This window comes from Lampris incognitus, chromosome 17 (assembly GCF_029633865.1).
Source record: "Lampris incognitus isolate fLamInc1 chromosome 17, fLamInc1.hap2, whole genome shotgun sequence".
Taxonomy (NCBI): Eukaryota; Metazoa; Chordata; class Actinopteri; order Lampriformes; family Lampridae; genus Lampris; species Lampris incognitus.
In genome coordinates, this window is record NC_079227.1 from 42,756,573 (window position 1) to 42,774,120 (window position 17,548).

Sequence of the window (17,548 nt, forward strand, 5' to 3'; positions counted from 1 at the left end):
AGGATGTACTTCCTGCGGCAGCTGAAGAAAGTCATCCTGCCACAGACGATAATGGTGAATTCTGCATCTCCATTACTGAGTCATCCTCCTCCATCACCACCTGGTACGCTGCTGCCACAGCCAGGGACCAGGGCAGGCCGCAGCGCATCAACCACTCGGTGGATAAAGTGATGGGTTGCTGCCTCCCATCTCTGCAGGACCTTGAGATGGGCAGGAGAGACTGTTGTCAACCCCTCCTTTTGGAGCCTTTGTCCTCTGTCAAGAGGCTGAGGTCCATCAGGACCCAAACCTCATGACACAAGAACAGTTTTTTCTCTGTTGCAGTTGGACTAATCAATAGGCCCCCTGCCCCCCCAGCCCCACAGTGACAGCCACTCTCCCATACATGTATATATGATCATTTGTATATAAAATTGTACTTTTACTTTCCTTTGTACTATTTATATTTCTTAGATCTGTTTAGATAGATAGATAGACAAATAGCTAGAGAGACAGATTTAGACAGACAGACAGACAGACAGACAGATAGATAGCTATAGCTGGAGCAGCTATAGTACATCAGAAAAGGGCCCCCAGGACTAACTGCTGAGTGAGTACCACAGGTAGCAGAAGACAGAGTGGGAAGGAAGAAGAAGAGGAGGTATCATGGAAGACCAAGCCCCTCCATGGGTTGTAGCATCAATAGATAGAAGATGTGGACGGCAGAAAAATCCTACCAGTGGCTAGAAAAGGCTGGACTGAAGGACAGCACAAAGGCTCGATCATAGCAGCACAAGAACAAACACTCAGCACCAGATCCGCTGAGGCAGTGGTCTACCACACCAGACAAGATGCAAGATGCAGACTGTGCAAAGACAACCCTGAGACAGTAGCAGGTTGTAAAATGCAAGCTGGGAAAGCGCACACTGAAAGACATAACCAAGAGGCTGGGACAGTGTACAGGAACATCTGTACTGAATACAGACTGGAAGTCCCCAGGTCCAAATGGGAGACACCGCCAAAGATGGTTCAGAATGACTCATCTAAGTGACCTCTTCAGTCTGAACATTGAGACTGAAGAGGTCACTTAGATGAGTGATGAAACGTTTCTCAATAAACATTGAGTCCAGATGAACTGATTCGCCTGTCTGTGGTTTTCTTACCTGGATTACTGAGCATGCGTAAAGACACTTTAGTGAACATATGGTCAGTGTTATCAAAATAAAAATTTAAATCCCCCATTAGGATTATATTGGGAGACGTTGCACTAACGGTGGTTAAAACTGTTGAGAGTTCAGTGATAAAAATATTCGATGCCTTAGGAGGTCCGTACAGAGCAGCAATCATGACGGGTGTCGGTCCATAGAACTTAACAGCCACAGCTCACAGGAAGATTGATCAGGTAGAGAGTGGCGTTAGTTTTATACTATCATGATAGATCAGTGCAAGGCCCCCCTCCTCTGCCCGAAGACGGAGGTTTGCATATGTAAACAGATCCTGGTGAAGTTGCTGAATTTAGCTGTATGAAGTCATTCTGTGATGAACCATTATTGATTTAGGGCCCAGATACAAAAAACCCGACTAGCGGTGGCGAAGGCTGACTGTTGCGTAACCTCACATCGCCTGCCGTCTGGGCCAAAAAGTAGCACTTGAACACACTGCAAAGACCACAGCCGACGGCCCTGATTCGCTAGCTTAGCACTGATACGCTAAGCTGAACAGCCAATCAGAGTGATCTCTCTCTCCAATGGGCTCTGCTGATTCAACATGCTGAATCGGACAAAAAGCTGCCGACGGGTCCGACTAGTGCCGACGGTGCGGGACACACCACAAAAACAAGGGCCACAGACGTTCACCGACGGCCGACCATCGGCCTGGTGTGTCAGGGCCCTTACCAATTGGTGACAGACGGTAACAAAACAGATATTTGTTTACATTTGTTCATATTTAAAACAGACATTTGTATATAAGTTCAAGATCATAACATTTTTCACCAATCACAGTTCAGAAATCAGAACTTTTATGTCAAGGAGGACAAGAGACCACCCAAGCTGTCCAAAGAAGACACCTTGAGCGGCCCTACTCCCTACTAAAAATGTCAGTCCAATACTGTAGCAGGGGGTTGACATTAATGTCAGCTCACCACTGGGCCAGTTGGGCCCCTGGGTCTTCTGAAATCACTGGCCCAATCCCATATCTATTTGCTTTGAACTTTGATTACTGTAATTTCTGGAAATATAAATCTGATACTGAATGAAATTATAAAATCCCTGATTGAAATACAGAGTACAGAACAGTGGCCGCTGGTGCTAACAATTTTGGGGGTCATAGGACATAGGCTACATTGTCCTTCTTAATAACTCTGTGACTGTGTGGACATTAAAGCAGCTGTCAGGTGTGCTGTGCCAAGGTAAATTGTGCCCCCCCCCCCAATTGTTAGCACCAGCCACCACTGGTAGAGAAACTGACAATTCTTTGTAATCCTGTTCTATTTAGTTCTTTGTATATGCAGGAAGTTCGTATATTTAGCAACACATTTTGCTCTTCTCATCATGACTAAACCATGTCCACCTCGCTGAACCTTCTGCTTTCTCTTGTTTTTCTCATGCTCCTTGTCCATTTCTTTTCAATTTTCCTATTTAAAAAAAGATCAGTTTCTTTTTTTGGATTTTCTGTCCCGTGCACATTGCCAGGAGCTGGGGGTTAAAGAAAAGCCAAATTCAGATAATCTGGTAGCCAATTTAGATAACCTGGTAGCCAGTTCTTTTGTCTTGTAGCACTGACCTCTTCAAGGAAATTCAAAGATATTTTTGTTCATAGAAGTTTTCTCTTTGTGGTGGCAGTAGCTCAGCAGTAGCTCAGGAAGAGCTCAGCAGCAGCTCAGGAAGAGCTCAGCAGCAGCTCAGGAGGTACAGTAGGTCTCCTAGTAACTAGAGGGTTTCTGGTTCAAACCTTGTCTCCTCTTGGCAAAAATGTTAAGGTGTCCCTGAGCAAGACACCTTACTAAACCCTTAATGCTCCAGCTGGGTGTTACCATACATGGCTGAAAACCACAATTGGTGGAGAGTGTGTGTGTGTGTGTGTGTGTGTGTGTGTGTGTGTGTGTGTGTGTGCGTGTGTGCGTGCGTGCGTGCGTGCGTGCGTGCGTGCGTGCGTGCGTGCGTGCATGGGTGAATGCGAGGCATGAATTTATTGCACAGCTCTTTGAGTGGATGTTGAAGCTGGAAAAGTGCGATATAAAATGGAGTCCATTTACCATACGTATACTTACCATTTGAAGTCATTACCTCTGCTTCTTGAGCAGAGAGAAAGAGTGCCTACTCTGAGCAGCTATTTCAGAGGGACATCAACATGCTGCAACCCTGATCAAAGAATTTGATTTTGAGATTTTGAGATATTTTATTGATCTCCATGGGGAAATTCTTCTCTGTATTTAACCCATCCTAGCTGTGTAGCTAGCAGCAGTGGGCAGCTACCGAGCAGCAGACGGGGACCAACTCCAGTTGATCTTGCCATGCCTCGGTCAGGGGCACAGACAGCAGTACTAACCCTAACATGCATATCTTTTTGATGGTGGGGGAAACCGGAGCACCCGGAGAAAACCCACCGCAGACACAGGGAGAACATGCAAACTCCACACAGAGGGCAACCTGGGATGACCCCCAAGGTTGGACAACCCCGGGGTTCCACTAACCACTGGGCCACCATGCCGCCGTAAGAATGCCAATTTTCCGAATAATAACCCCAACATTTCTCTGAAATTAGGCTGTATCTTTTCTAACATCCTTTCTGAACCTTACTGCTTGTTCTATAAGCCCTTCTGATAGTCTGACAAGAATTTCTTTATTAATCCTGGGTCTTTAGCACAACAAGTAAATTAATACCTCAGCTTGGTTCTCTTGCTCTCCTTTTGGGCCTCTGTGGACCTCTCCTGTTTCCAAGTCTTCAAAGTCACCATAAAGCTCCTCTTAAGAAAGGAAGAGGAGAAAATGAGGGCTGAAACCATTGAGCTGTAACATGTTTCGAGCAGAGAGCTAAACTAAGGTACACGTTAAACACCTAGATATGTCCAAATGGTAACATTTTACACCAGTATTGCTAACTTCACTACAAGGCATACAATGCATAGTTTGGAAACAGTTTTGCTTGCATAAGACAAAGGATCTGTTCAAAGTCACAAACTAGCTGTGATGTAAAATAAGTACGAGTTTCCACTGTGTCGTACATCGGTTGTGTGTACACAGGAAGTGCCTGGATGGAGGCTAAAACAGCAAGGACTTTTGGTTTTGCAGCCAATGTTTCTTGACATACACAGGTATCTATCTAGTGTATGTCGAGTGGTGCAGCACTGGGGCAAAACACCCGTCAAACGTAGTTCTTCAGGATGTTTGACCTTGCTACAGTACAGGAAGTCCCCGGGTTACGAACGAGTTTTTTTTTTTTTCTTCCAATTGTATTTGGCCAATTACTCCACTCTTCTGAGCCGTCATGGTCTCTGCTCCACCCCGTCTGTCAATCCGGGGAGGGCTGCAGACTACCATATGTCTCCTCTGATACATGTGGCGTCACCAGTCGCTTCTTTTCCCTTGACAGTGAGGAGTTTCACCAGGGGGACGTAGCACGTGGGAGGCTCACGCTATTCCCCCCAGTTCCCCCTCCTCTCTGAACAGGCGCCCCGACCGACCAGAGGAGGCGCTAGTGCAGCGACCAGGACACATACCCACATCTGGCTTCCCACCCGCAGACACGGCCAATTGTGCCTGTAGGGACGTCCAACCAAGCCGGAGGTAACACAGGGATTTGAACCGGCGATCCCTGTGTTGGTAGGCAACAGAATAGACCGCCACGCTACCCGGACGCCATACAAATAGAGCTGTAGACGATGTGAAGTTTGTACCTCTGGTGTCATTCTCATACTGTATGCTGTGAGAAAAACAGGTAGTAATGAAGACATATCTCCCCTGGCATCCACATGCAAGCAGCTGGAGATATTAAAGTCACTGAAGACATAAAATACTGCTCACATGCCGGAGCTGACAACTGCATTTATGTTAGCACAGTGTGGTTCGGGAGTTTGATAACTTCTCTCCTTCCTTACCTTCTTGTTTAAGCAGAGTGTAAGCATCTTTGTTTTCTTCCCATTTCCCAGTTACAAAGCAATCCCTGATGGACGCCAGCATCTGGAAAACAAAACATTACAGCACGCTTTTCTTTTTCAGTGTTTGTCCTCAGTTTTCATCCTGACATCACAAAGGGCAGTCATGAAAAAAGTTTATTTTCAGAAAACATCAGTGTATTAACCATGGCTCTTTCCTTTACCTCCTCCAAATCCCAATTGTGAGAGCCGTCGGGTTTGAAACAGGAGCAGTCAGTCGCATCTGCCCAGTACCTTTTGCTCTTCTTGGGGCGGCTTACACGAAACAACCCACCCAGTTCTTCCTCATCATCCACGTCAGACTCCTCCTCTGCAACTGAAAACATCAAAAATGACTAAATTCTAGTGTACTTCCGCATTGTGTAACTGTAAAAACAAACACTGCCATGCATGTTTAATTCAGAGCTCTACAAATAAACAGAAACTAGAACTGATGAGCTAAAAAAACAAAAAACATCACTGGTACCACCACAGGAACATTCTAGAGGTCAGTACAGTCCCACAACCGGTTTGAGGTTGTGTGTGCAACACCTAGCAAGCAGAAATGATCTCCAAGCACCTTCTAAAAAAATGTCAGCCATTATCAGAATGGTGCTGCTAGAATACTAACTAAATCTAGGAAATGTGACCATATTACACCAATTCTTTCCTCCCTTCATTGGCTTCCTATCCATGTTAGATCAGAGTACAAGGTGCTTCTGCTGACTTATAACATCCTAAATGGGCTTGCCCCATCTTGCCGGTCTGACCTCCCTAAACCGTACATGCTCTTCGCTCTCAAAACACAGGGATCCTGTGTGTACCCAAAGTTAAAAAGAAGTCAGCTGGTGGCAGCAGGGCCTTTTCCTATCGGGCTCCATTGTTGTGGAATAACCTGCCTGCTGCCATCAGACCATCAGAGTCTGTTGAGTCCTTTACATCCAAACTTAAAACTCATCTTTTTGCCTTAGTTTACAATTAGTTGCCTTTAAGTTGGGCGCTTCACAACCTGTACTGGATGGCGGGTCGGTTTTCTGTCTCAATGAATTAACCAACCACTGTTCTGCCGACGAGATTATACAGTATAGATTATGACTAGTTAATGACTTAATTGATTGTGACTAATGACTATTGCAAACTGTTCTCTTCTCTCACATGTCTCTTCTCTCTCTCTGAATGATGTCTCCTCCTTTCTCTTTTTCTGTGTGTGAATGGAGTCATGCAAGTCTCCCTTGTGTGCACGTGCAGTCGGTTCTCCTCCCAGGTCTCCGTGGTGATGGTGGTCGCCATTTGGATGCTGCCTGGCACTCCCCTCATCACATTTTCTTTTTATAAATCCATATAAAAACATTTTACATGGTGATGCTCGTCGCGTGACTTGGGTCCTGGACTGTTCCGGTGGCGTCTGGACACTGCTTGGCATCCTGTGCATCATATTCTTCATAAATTTTATAAGTCCATTATAATTGTGTTATCCTCTTTCAATGTTGTATTGTGTAAATTGTGTAAACACAACATCCATTGCACGTTGTCCATCTTGGGAGAGAGATCCCTCCTCTGTTGCTCCCCCTGAGGTTTCTTCCTATTTTTTCTCCCTGTTAAAGGTTTTTTTTAGGGAGTTGTTCCTTATCCGATGAGAGGGTCTAAGGACAGATCATTGGCAACCACTCGAGGTCGAATATGATGGAAAATCTGGAAGGTTTCCGTGAGTCTTGAGATGGCTGAAGAGGTCAACCCCTGAGCCACAGTTTGTTGAAGCAAGAGGACGGATTGTGTGACACCAAGCTAGGTAGATGCTGGGCTTTCTTTGGGGAATAACCTCTCTTTCCTATGATGCCTTTTGTCCTTCACAGCCTATCAAAGATCTTATTCAAGCATGGTAATTGTACGAACGGTGACTTTCGATGCCACTCTTCCCAGCTGGTGTGGCACTTGTTGAAGCTGAATGATGTTTTATACTGCCTCTTCTTACCTCCACGGGCAGTTGTGTGTTCTTTAAAAGGTTGATAATTTGGCATTCTGACAACTGAATTGGTGTTTAACACTGGTAGTGACAACGGAGCCAATGTCACCTTACCCCAATACGCTAACATTAGCAAATTAGCCTTCCTCACTACTGCACAGTAGTCCACAGAGACACCTCTGGTGGTAAGACTCCAGGGCTCTGAGACTTTATTAATATTTCATCACCATAATAGTTGGAGAGAAAAACAACAGATTTGTAGGCCAGTAACTTAGACGTCACAGTTCTTGAAGACACTACTGCTCAGCTTGGCAAACGCCTGAAAAACCCCACAGCACTGCAAATGTGGCGGTGTATCTTTCTGTCAATATCAGCTTTGGAGGAGATGCTGCCAAGGTAGATGGCCATTGTTAATGATTATTGGTGGTGGTGGTGAAGAGCTGTTGGGTGGTGGCTGGTACAGGATTTGGGTATTTTTGAAATTTGGAGACAGCCCAAGGAGTGCATACATCTTAGTAAACACATTAAGGATGCACTGCTCACGTTCATGTGAGCACAAGTGGAATTATCAACATACTGAAGCTCCACAATGGAGGTGGTGCTGACTTTAATGATGGCATTATGTGACAATGCCACTTTGGAAGCTCATTAGTTCACCAGCAAACATGGCTATTCTCAGGATTTTTCTGCCAAGAAGGGTTTGCACATTCAAGGCTTCAACATTTATTTTTGTTTTGTTTCTGACCGCCTGGAAGAGATCCCAATGGACATGGTAATCCAGTTAGGGGTTTTAACAAGTCAGGCTATGTATGGGTGAACTTTTTAAGTCTCCTCCCCTACTAGATGGAGAAGAGCAGACCCTAAATAAGACTACTCAGTCATGGGTTCTGTTACTGAAAGGCTTTTTCAGCAGTGGTCCAAGAGCCTAGTTACTAAAGAACAACCCACTGCCTGCATGCCAAGTCATCGCTATGAGATGACTGATGATTATGATGCCATTTTCATTGGCTGGTCACCACAGGTCTTGAAAAAGATGAGTGAAGGTGGCTGTTTCCAGATTGACAACTGTGTATATTTTAACACTGTTGCACAGCCACCACACAGACCTTGGCAGAAACAGGCCAGGGTCCAACAGCATGGACTCCCAAGATGGTTCAGGGTCTCTACTGCAGCCTCCTTCTGCGACCACAAACATGGTGCTCCACGCCTTTAACTACCCCACATCATCCCCATGCTACAATGTTGAGGGCTTTTCAGGCTGGACAGAACCAAGACACAACTCAGAGCAACACCTTGTTACAAATACGGCATTCACAACTGCTGCCTTTTAGTAGTCATCAATACTCCCAAAAGGTAGTGCAGTAGTCGATTAATCGCAAAAAATCTTTTTTTTCACCCAATAACAACAATCAGTTCTCGTTAAAAAAGGTCTCAAATATTACTAGTAAAGGGTTAACTAATGTAGGTGGGACCAACCTGGGGGTATATGAAATAACAGACTCTTGGATTGGCTTTGAGAGGCTGTTTACAAATAAGCTGCAATCTGATTGGACTAAACCCCCGGCAAGCTTGCCTGAGCTGAAGAGTGGCTGCAGTAACACGGCTGCTTTTTTGCAGGTGTTTCTGTTTAACTAGTGACTGTGACTTTCAGCCCAGTGCATCCGTGGTTGTCGTGGTGAAGGCAGCTGTTGAAAAGCCTAAAATAATCTTAAACTGAACATTCAATACAGTATCTGGTCCCTTTTGTCCTACATCATCTTAAGTAAACGGTGTCGCCAACAAGCATTCACATTTCCTGAAGTTACTTTCAATGTGGCGAAGACCAGATTAGCAGAGCAGCTAGCAGCTAATGAGGAATGTGACATTGTAACATTAAAGCTTAAATGATGAACTATGGGTCACTTTCCGACTGAAGATAATGGTACAAAATACAGCTGCACTGCCAGCTGTGGTTTCTTTCCCATATCACAAGAAACATCACGAGGTGAATGAATCTTGTTGAGCGCAACTTATCTTATGTAAAGCTTAAGCTTAGATATTAAACACAGATGACTGTGTACAGATGACTGTGTAAGCTTAGATATTAAACACAGATGACTGTGTATTAAACACAGATGACTGTGTACAGATGACTGTGTAAGCTTAGATATTAAACACAGATGACTGTGTATTAAACACAGATGACTGTGTACAGATGACTGTGTAAGCTTAGATATTAAACACAGATGACTGTGTATTAAACACAGATGACTGTGTACAGATGACTGTGTAAGCTTAGATATTAAACACAGATGACTGTGTATTAAACACAGATGACTGTGTACAGATGACTGTGTAAGCTTAGATATTAAACACAGATGACTGTGTATTAAACACAGATGACTGTGTACAGATGACTGTGTAAGCTTAGATATTAAACACAGATGACTGTGTATTTCAAATTGATTAAAGTAAAATTAAAGGCTGAGGACACTACGTGTTCTGTTAGCTGCCATCACTTAAGTCACCAGTTAACATGGTCACTCGTTACACCGAGACACAGGGACCACGGCAGTCTTTCCTTCTCTACCTCCTCTTTGGCGTTCCTCTTTTCCTCTTCCCTGTCTTCCTCTACATACCTTAACTTCTGTTTATTCAACATGGCATAACAGAAAATGATTGTTCAAACAAAACTATGTTCAACAACAACCAAAGTTATTTCCACCTACCCACAACGCCCCCTGCTGCACATCAGCTGTAGCTGCACTGCCACTGCTTTATTACTGCACATTGCTACAAGCAGAGATGAAGGATCAGTCTACAACTACACAGGGTCTACTGGTGGTTTTGACAGTCGACTATTCTGTGAAACCCCCAGCCCAATCACACAAGTTTCATTGTCCTTTCTTTTGTTCTGAAAGACGACATTGTTGATGTTGTCCTTCTGAAGACTCAACAAGAACATGAAGGAGCACACAGTTAAACGTACCCCAAAAAACAATCACTCTGACAAAACACTCCATACAGAGAGAGTCTTAAAAAAACGACAGACATCCACAGATAGAAATAGATTAGAGAGGAGGATACGCTAATAGATAATTGGAATAGTTATAATTACAATTAAATTAACTTCTCTTTTAAATCAAACATCCCAAGATATGAGTGGAAAGTATTGTTCTTGCAACTGCATTTAATAAAACCCAGGTCCTCCTAGTAGGAGTCTACTATGGCTAAACCTGATAGTTTTACTCTGACTACTGACAATTCTATGGTCCCTCCATCGCTTCAGGTTAGCAGTCTGGCAGAGTTGAAGATGATAAGATTTTCACTGGGAGTGATGAAGGAGGACACGATTAGGAACAAGTATATTAGAGGGACAGCTCAGGCTGGACGGTTTAGAGACAAAGCAAGAGAGACAAGATAGAGATGGTGTGGACATGTGTGGAGGAGATGCTGGGTATATTGGGAGAAGGATGCTGAATATGGAGCTGCCAGGGAAGAGGAGAAGAGGAAGGCCAAAGAGGTTTATGGATGTGGTGAGGGAGGACATGCAGGTGGCTGGTGTGACAGAGGAAGATGCAGAGGACAGGAAGAGATGGAAACGGATGATCTGCTGTGGCGGCCCCTAACGGGAGCAGCCAAAAGTAGTACTAGTAGTAGTAGTAGTAGTAGTAGTGGTAGATACATGGGAGACATGCAGACACTCCGTGCCCATTTCACTTCTGATGTAAATAACGAGCTGAGACTCTACGGAAACTCCATCCTGACCATCCCAGAAGACCATCTCATGGTCGTTCCACGTGCTGTGTAAATCCGGTGTAAGGTCGTGACACTTGATTAAGTGTCACTGACGGAGTCAGGGAGTGACTGAATCTGACAGAAGCTTTATTACCTCTGCTGTAAACCAGTTTGCGCAGATTGGGGGTAGCTTGCTTTTGCTGTAGAAAGGCCTCTGCGGCTTTCCGGTGCAGGCCCTCCTTCCACCGTAGTGTCCCTGTAAACAAACAAAGGAGAAAAGGAATTTTAAACAGTTATGAAGTAGGCTTATTCCCCCCAGCATTTTTCACCTCCCTGGGAATGTTACTTTTGAAATTCAGACAAAAAAACCCACAGCCTCAAGACATTTGAATACCTTCAGTTTCACAAAACTGACCAAGGTCCTCTCCCTTAATCTCCCGATCATGATTGTTGATGCATTTTTCATTGGTTTTGGATGTACCAACATGTACTTCCATTAATTCAGCTTCTGACTCTTCTACCTCATCTTCATCATCCATCCCCTCTACGTCTTCATCCTCCTTGAGGCAATTTCTAGATACTCTTTCTACCACAGGTTTTTTAACCTCTTTGTCATCTTCAGAAGCTAATTCATACTGTTCGAGTTGCCCCTGTCTACTCTTGTGTTTTGTCTCCTTTTTTCCTTGCTCCTCTTCATTCATCTCCAAGTCATCTTCACTGTCAGCAAACACAGGCAGCTCAAACAGTTCTTTCTCGCCTTTCCTCTCTCTTTTTGTTTTTTTCAATAGTGGAGTCCTGCCTGCTGTTTCAGTCTTTTTAGGTTTAGCCTTTGCCTCTTCGATCAATGAGGATACGCTGCCCTCTCCATCCTCGTCACTCGATTCTTCCTCAGTATCTGTTTTGACCTCATCTTCATCACTGGTGATACCATTGCCTCCTTTTTCTTCCTCCTCAGGAAAGAAAACCTTCCGTCTCTCTCGCTGGTTCTCGGGATCCAGTACCCAGTTCTCCTTGAGCGCCTCGTTGTTCCTATGATACACACAAGGAAACATGTTATTCTCTTCTGTCAAAACCCAAGCTGTGGCTGATCCCATAGTCGCATTCGACACACAATCACATTACTGCATGTTGTTGGTATTATAGGGGCAGTTATTGTGGTATGCCATTGACACATTTAAACTCACTGCACACCCAAACTGGTGTTTTCAGTTGAGTTTGCTGCTGAGACCTCGTCTCAGGTCTTCTCAGGTCTTCTAGGCGTGTTCACATTGTGCTTGACTGATATGTCCCTGACTCTCCTATGTTAGCTGTGTTGCACCAGTGCTGAGTGACAACTTACACTATTGGTAGGGTGACCAGACGTCCTGGTTTGTCCGGGATTGTCCCAGTTTCAAGCTAGATGTCTCGAGTCCCAACAAATATTTGTAGAATAGTAAAATGTCCTGGTTTTCAACATCCATCCCCATCATGTCCGGCGAGACAAACAAGCTTGTGAGCGCGTGCAAATGCGTGTGCACGTGCTCACAAACGTGCGGTACACTTTTTAGGGTCCCGGTTTGGGATTTTGAAAATCTGGTCACCCTAACTATTTGTTATTTTGAGTTCATGTAACAAGCTGACCTCAGCTTGTACAACACACAGCTCCACCGAACTTCACCCTCATAAGAGCTCTAATCAGCTTAAGCTATGTAAAACACCCGTGCAGGTGTCCCAAGTCTTTACTGGTTTAGAGAGCTTTAACTTTAATTTATATATATATATAGATATACTATATGTGCCCTGTCCAGGGTGTCTCCCCGCCTGCTGCCCAATGACTGCTGGAATGGGCTCCAGCATCCCTGCGACCCTGAGAGCAGGATCAGCGGCAGAGATAATGGATGGAGATATATATATATATATATATATATATCAACACGGATACAGGAAAAAAGATGTTAATGCATAGCAGTACAGGCTTGTTTCGTGCGTCTCACACTCATCAGCTGCCAATGTTTTTTTCACAAAGAATCATACCGTTACATTGCGAAGTGTCACGCCCCTAATGTCGGTTGGACAGCGACCAATCAGATGGGGAAACATTCAAATTATAACAGCCAATGGGGCAGGTACTTATGATGCACAGCAACCAACGGGGGGGACAGAAAACACCACAACCAATGGGACTGGGGCCTATCTTGAAAAGCATTTAGGGGCCAGGGCACCGTTGAAATGGAGTTCGTTAAAAATATAACAGGGTAACATGTGAATTATATATTGGGGTGGTGTTGGGGCGCAGTTGGGAGGACAGGTAGTTAAAAAAAAACATATTTAAAAAACCCATATTTAAAAAAGCATATTTTAAAAAATCCATATCTAAAATAGCATATTTAAAAATAGCATATTAAAAAAAATAAAGCATACGTAAAAAACCTAATAAATGCCATTTGTGTATCATCTAATGGGGGGGAGGGAGAATAATAAAGACGTTTTACAACTGGTGGCCAGACAGAAACGAATTGGCCACCAGTTGTAGATACCGAAAAAAATATCTCCTTTGTAACTATAGGTAAAACGTCTTTATTATCCCCCCCCCCATTAGATGATACACATATGACATTTATTAGTTTTTTTTACATATGCTTTTTTTTTAAATATGCTATTTTAAATATGGGTTTTTTAGATATGTTTTTTTTTAAACTATCTGTCCTCCTTACTGTGCCCCAACATCACCCCAATATATAATTCACGTTACCCTGTTATATTTTTAATGCACGCCATTTCAACGGTGCTCTGGCCCCTAAATGCTTTTCAAAACAAACCCCAGTCCCATTGGTTGTAATGTTTTCTACCCCTCCATTGGTTGCTGTGCATCATAAGTACCTACCCCATTGGCTGTTAATAATTTGAATGTTTCCCCATCTGATTGGTCGCTGTCCAACCGACAGGGGCGTGACGCTGGACAATGCAACGGTATGATTCTTTGTGAAAAAAAACATTGGTAGATGATATGAGTGCGAGACGCACAAAACAGGCCTGTACTGCTATGCATTAACATCTTTTTACCTGTATCCCTGTTGATATCCCGCTCCTCATTAGTCGAGCACTCAACACCATTGACGGTTTCGGTAAAAAAATGCTATATACGTATACATATATATATATATATATATATATATATATATATAAAATGTTCCCCCCTTTTTCTCCCCAATTGTACTTGGCCAATTACCCTATTTTCGAGCCGCCCCGGTCTCTGCTCCACCCCCTCTGCCGATCCAGGGAGGGCTGCAGACTACCACATGCCTCCTCCGATACATGTGGAGTCACCAGCCGCTTCTTTTCACCTGACAGTGAGGAGTTTCACCAGGGGGACGTAGTGCGTGGGAGGATCATGCTATTCCCCCCAGTTCCCCCTCCCCCCCAAACAGGTGCCTCGACTGACCAGAGGAGGCGCTAGTGCAGCGACTAGGACATATACCCACATCTGGCTTCCCACCTGCAGACACGGCCAATTGTGTCTGTAGGGACGCCCGACCAAGCTGGACTTTTCACATTAATACTACCAACACAGGGATTCGAACCGGTGATCCCCATGTTGGTAGGCAACGGAATAGACCGCTACACTGCCCGGACACCCTAATTTTATATTTTAAAAACTTTAATTTCATAAGTTCCAATTTAAAGCAAAAGGTGGAAAATGTTCTGATATGCATTCTCTTGGTTTCATTTTGTCTACACCAGAACCTGCCATTTTATCACGGGGGTGTAGAGGTTTTACAGCCACAGTAGGTGGACACGTCACATTAACACTGCTAGCATCTGCATCACAGCCTCCATGGAACACTTCTGATCACATCCTTCTTCCTAGTCCTTCCTCCACCTTTCTTCACTTTTCTCTCTCGTCCTCTCCTTTATCACTAGCGATAAGACGATTTAACTATGCTCTGTTAAACATGTCAGCATGCACTTCCACGTCCGAGTATAGCAGACACATGTCATGTTTTGCTTCTCAGTGTCCTTGTGTCACTCATGGGGATTATCCCCCTCTTGGAGAAGCAATGCTAATTTGATATTTAGCCTAACAAACATCCTGAACAACTGGTGAGAAAAAAAGGGGAGGGGGGACCATGCTGAAGAGGGGGCCCGGTGGGGTGGGGGCTATAAATATATAACAAAAACCCTGAAACCCCGACTGAGTGACACACAGTCTCTATGATTTCTCACCCCTCCTGCTCTTCCACATCTGTGGTTTCCAAGGTGGTGGCACCAGTGAACAGCGACAGCTTACTGGCAGCCATCTTGGCATCAAGGGTGGCATGTGTTTCAATGAGAGACTGAACCAGCTCTGTAGCAGGATTCCCTTCCTCCTGTTGATTCAACACAGAATCACAACTTCAGGGGTAACAAGCAGCATCCCAACGTTATGCAATAAGGGACTTTAGAACTGATATGGAACACACAGAAACCTACCTGGTCCTTATTGACATGAACGCTAGGTAAATCTATGTACACCGCATCCTTGTCATAGACCACCCCCCCAACCCCCGCCATAGGGGCATAGAGCAAACGCTCCTTCTCGTTTAAGGACCTCTTCTTCTGAACCTCTGGAAGGGGACAAGGGTCTTGCAGGAAGCTCACATCTGCAACTCCAAAATCTCCCACACCTGTGGATGGCATCCCAACGGTACAAATTACAAATCTTCTGAATTATTTCAACAGTCTCAGTGCAAGATATGTCATCCTCTTCACGGGAACAATGAGGGCAAAGAAATTGTTGCTAGAAAACCTCTGGCACATTTCACTGTCAGTGTACAGATAACTCCCATTCCCAGAGGGTTTTTCAAGGGAAACCGTCTTTTAAAATCAAATCTGTTCAGGCATCTCTACAGATACAATTGGCCGTGTCTGTGGGTGGAAAGCCGGATGTGGGTATGCGTACTAGTCGCTTCACTAGCGCCTCCTCTGGTCAGTCGGGGCACCTGTTTGGGGGGGGGGGGGGACTGGGGGTAATAGCATGATCCTCCCGCGCACTACGTCCCCCCTGGTGAAACTCCTCACTGTCAGATGAAAAGAAGCGGCTGGTGACTCCACATGTATGGGAGGAGGCATCTGTAGCTCTCCCTGGATCAGCAGAGGGGGTGGAGCAGAGAGCGGGATGGCTCGCAAGAGTGGGGTAATTGACCGGGTAGAATTGGGGAGAAAAAGGAGGGCAGGGGGAGAGCCAAAAAAAAAGTGTGTGCTAAATGAAATGTAAATGTAGTTCAGGTTGCAGGGATAAGAATCGTACTTCCCGCAGGGTGGTAGCAACCATCACCAAAACAAGTAGCAGCCCAGCTAAGACACTGCATAACGGCAAATCATGTACATAGTGTAACTGAGGTACTAGGTTTACTAGGTTAAAGTTCATAATTGCAAGATGCTGCTGTAAAGTTGTGTGTAGTGGTGATCTCATATTCAAAATATCCAGAATTAAGCTGCTGAATAAACATCCTACCCCATATGATGCTAACCAAAACCATGGAGGTAAGATCCAGGCGATAAAAACAATTATCATTTAATTATCATTTAATTACCTTTTAATTATCATGCCATTATTATTTAATTATCATGTAATTATCATTTCATCTCACTGATGAACCACAATAATTCCAGAATACTGGAACCAAAACCAAAAACGTGTTTACCTGGGATGTGGACCTGTCCTTTGTTTTTGAAGTATGTCCCTCTCAGGTAGCCATAGAAGGACACTGTCCGGTCACATTTGGGGTCCAGCCTCACTTTTTCAGGGTCCGTCAAGTCTTCCATACTGTCAGAAAGAGAGGTGTGATGTAGTGAATTCAGTTTAGAAACGAGGAAGTACATGTGTCAAGTGGCGCATCAACAGATTTTAGACCTGTTTACAGCCGATCACATCTGATGTTACGGACCAAGAAAAATAAATAAGAAAATCTACAGACAGCAGAGACATCTGATGTTACAGACCAAGAAAAATAAATAAGAAAATCTACAGACAGCAGAGACATCTGATGTTACGGACCAAGAAAAATAAATAAGTAAATCCACAGACAGCAGAGACATCTGATGTTACGGACCAAGAAAAATAAATAAGTAAATCCACAGACAGCAGAGACATCTGATGTTACGGACCAAGAAAAATAAATAAGAAAATCCACAGACAGCAGAGACATCTGATGTTACGGACCAAGAAAAATAAATAAGAAAATCCACAGACAGCAGAGACATCTGATGTTACGGACCAAGAAAAATAAATAAGAAAATCCACAGACAGCAGAGACATCTGATGTTACAGACCAAGAAAAATAAATAAGAAAATCCACAGACAGCAGAGACATCTGATGTTACGGACCAAGAAAAATAAATAAGAAAATCCACAGACAGCAGAGACATCTGATGTTACGGACCAAGAAAAATAAATAAGAAAATCCACAGACAGCAGAGACATCTGATGTTACGGACCAAGAAAAATAAATAAGAAAATCCACAGACAGCAGAGACATCTGATGTTACGGACCAAGAAAAATAAATAAGTAAATCCACAGACAGCAGAGACATCTGATGTTACGGACCAAGAAAAATAAATAAGTAAATCCACAGACAGCAGAGACATCTGATGTTACAGACCAAGAAAAATAAATAAGTAAATCCACAGACAGCAGAGACATCTGATGTTACGGACCAAGAAAAAATAAATAAATCCACAGACAGCAGAGACATCTGATGTTACAGACCAAGAAAAATAAATAAGAAAATCCACA

At 44.0% G+C, this 17,548-nt stretch overlaps 1 protein-coding gene across 1 annotated transcript in view; it reads right to left on the bottom strand.

Annotated features, from left to right (window-relative positions):
- Window positions 1-17,548, bottom strand: part of bms1 (BMS1 ribosome biogenesis factor) — a 76,381-nt gene that overhangs the window by 34,201 nt on the left and 24,632 nt on the right. Inside the window, exons 7-14 of the mRNA XM_056297244.1 lie at window positions 16,457-16,578; window positions 15,243-15,436; window positions 14,997-15,139; window positions 11,188-11,822; window positions 10,948-11,049; window positions 5,299-5,450; window positions 5,078-5,159; window positions 3,864-3,946 (exon numbers count right to left, since the gene is read on the bottom strand). Coding sequence (XP_056153219.1) covers window positions 3,864-3,946; window positions 5,078-5,159; window positions 5,299-5,450; window positions 10,948-11,049; window positions 11,188-11,822; window positions 14,997-15,139; window positions 15,243-15,436; window positions 16,457-16,578 — 1,513 coding nt within the window. The remainder of the gene's footprint in view (window positions 1-3,863; window positions 3,947-5,077; window positions 5,160-5,298; window positions 5,451-10,947; window positions 11,050-11,187; window positions 11,823-14,996; window positions 15,140-15,242; window positions 15,437-16,456; window positions 16,579-17,548) is intronic.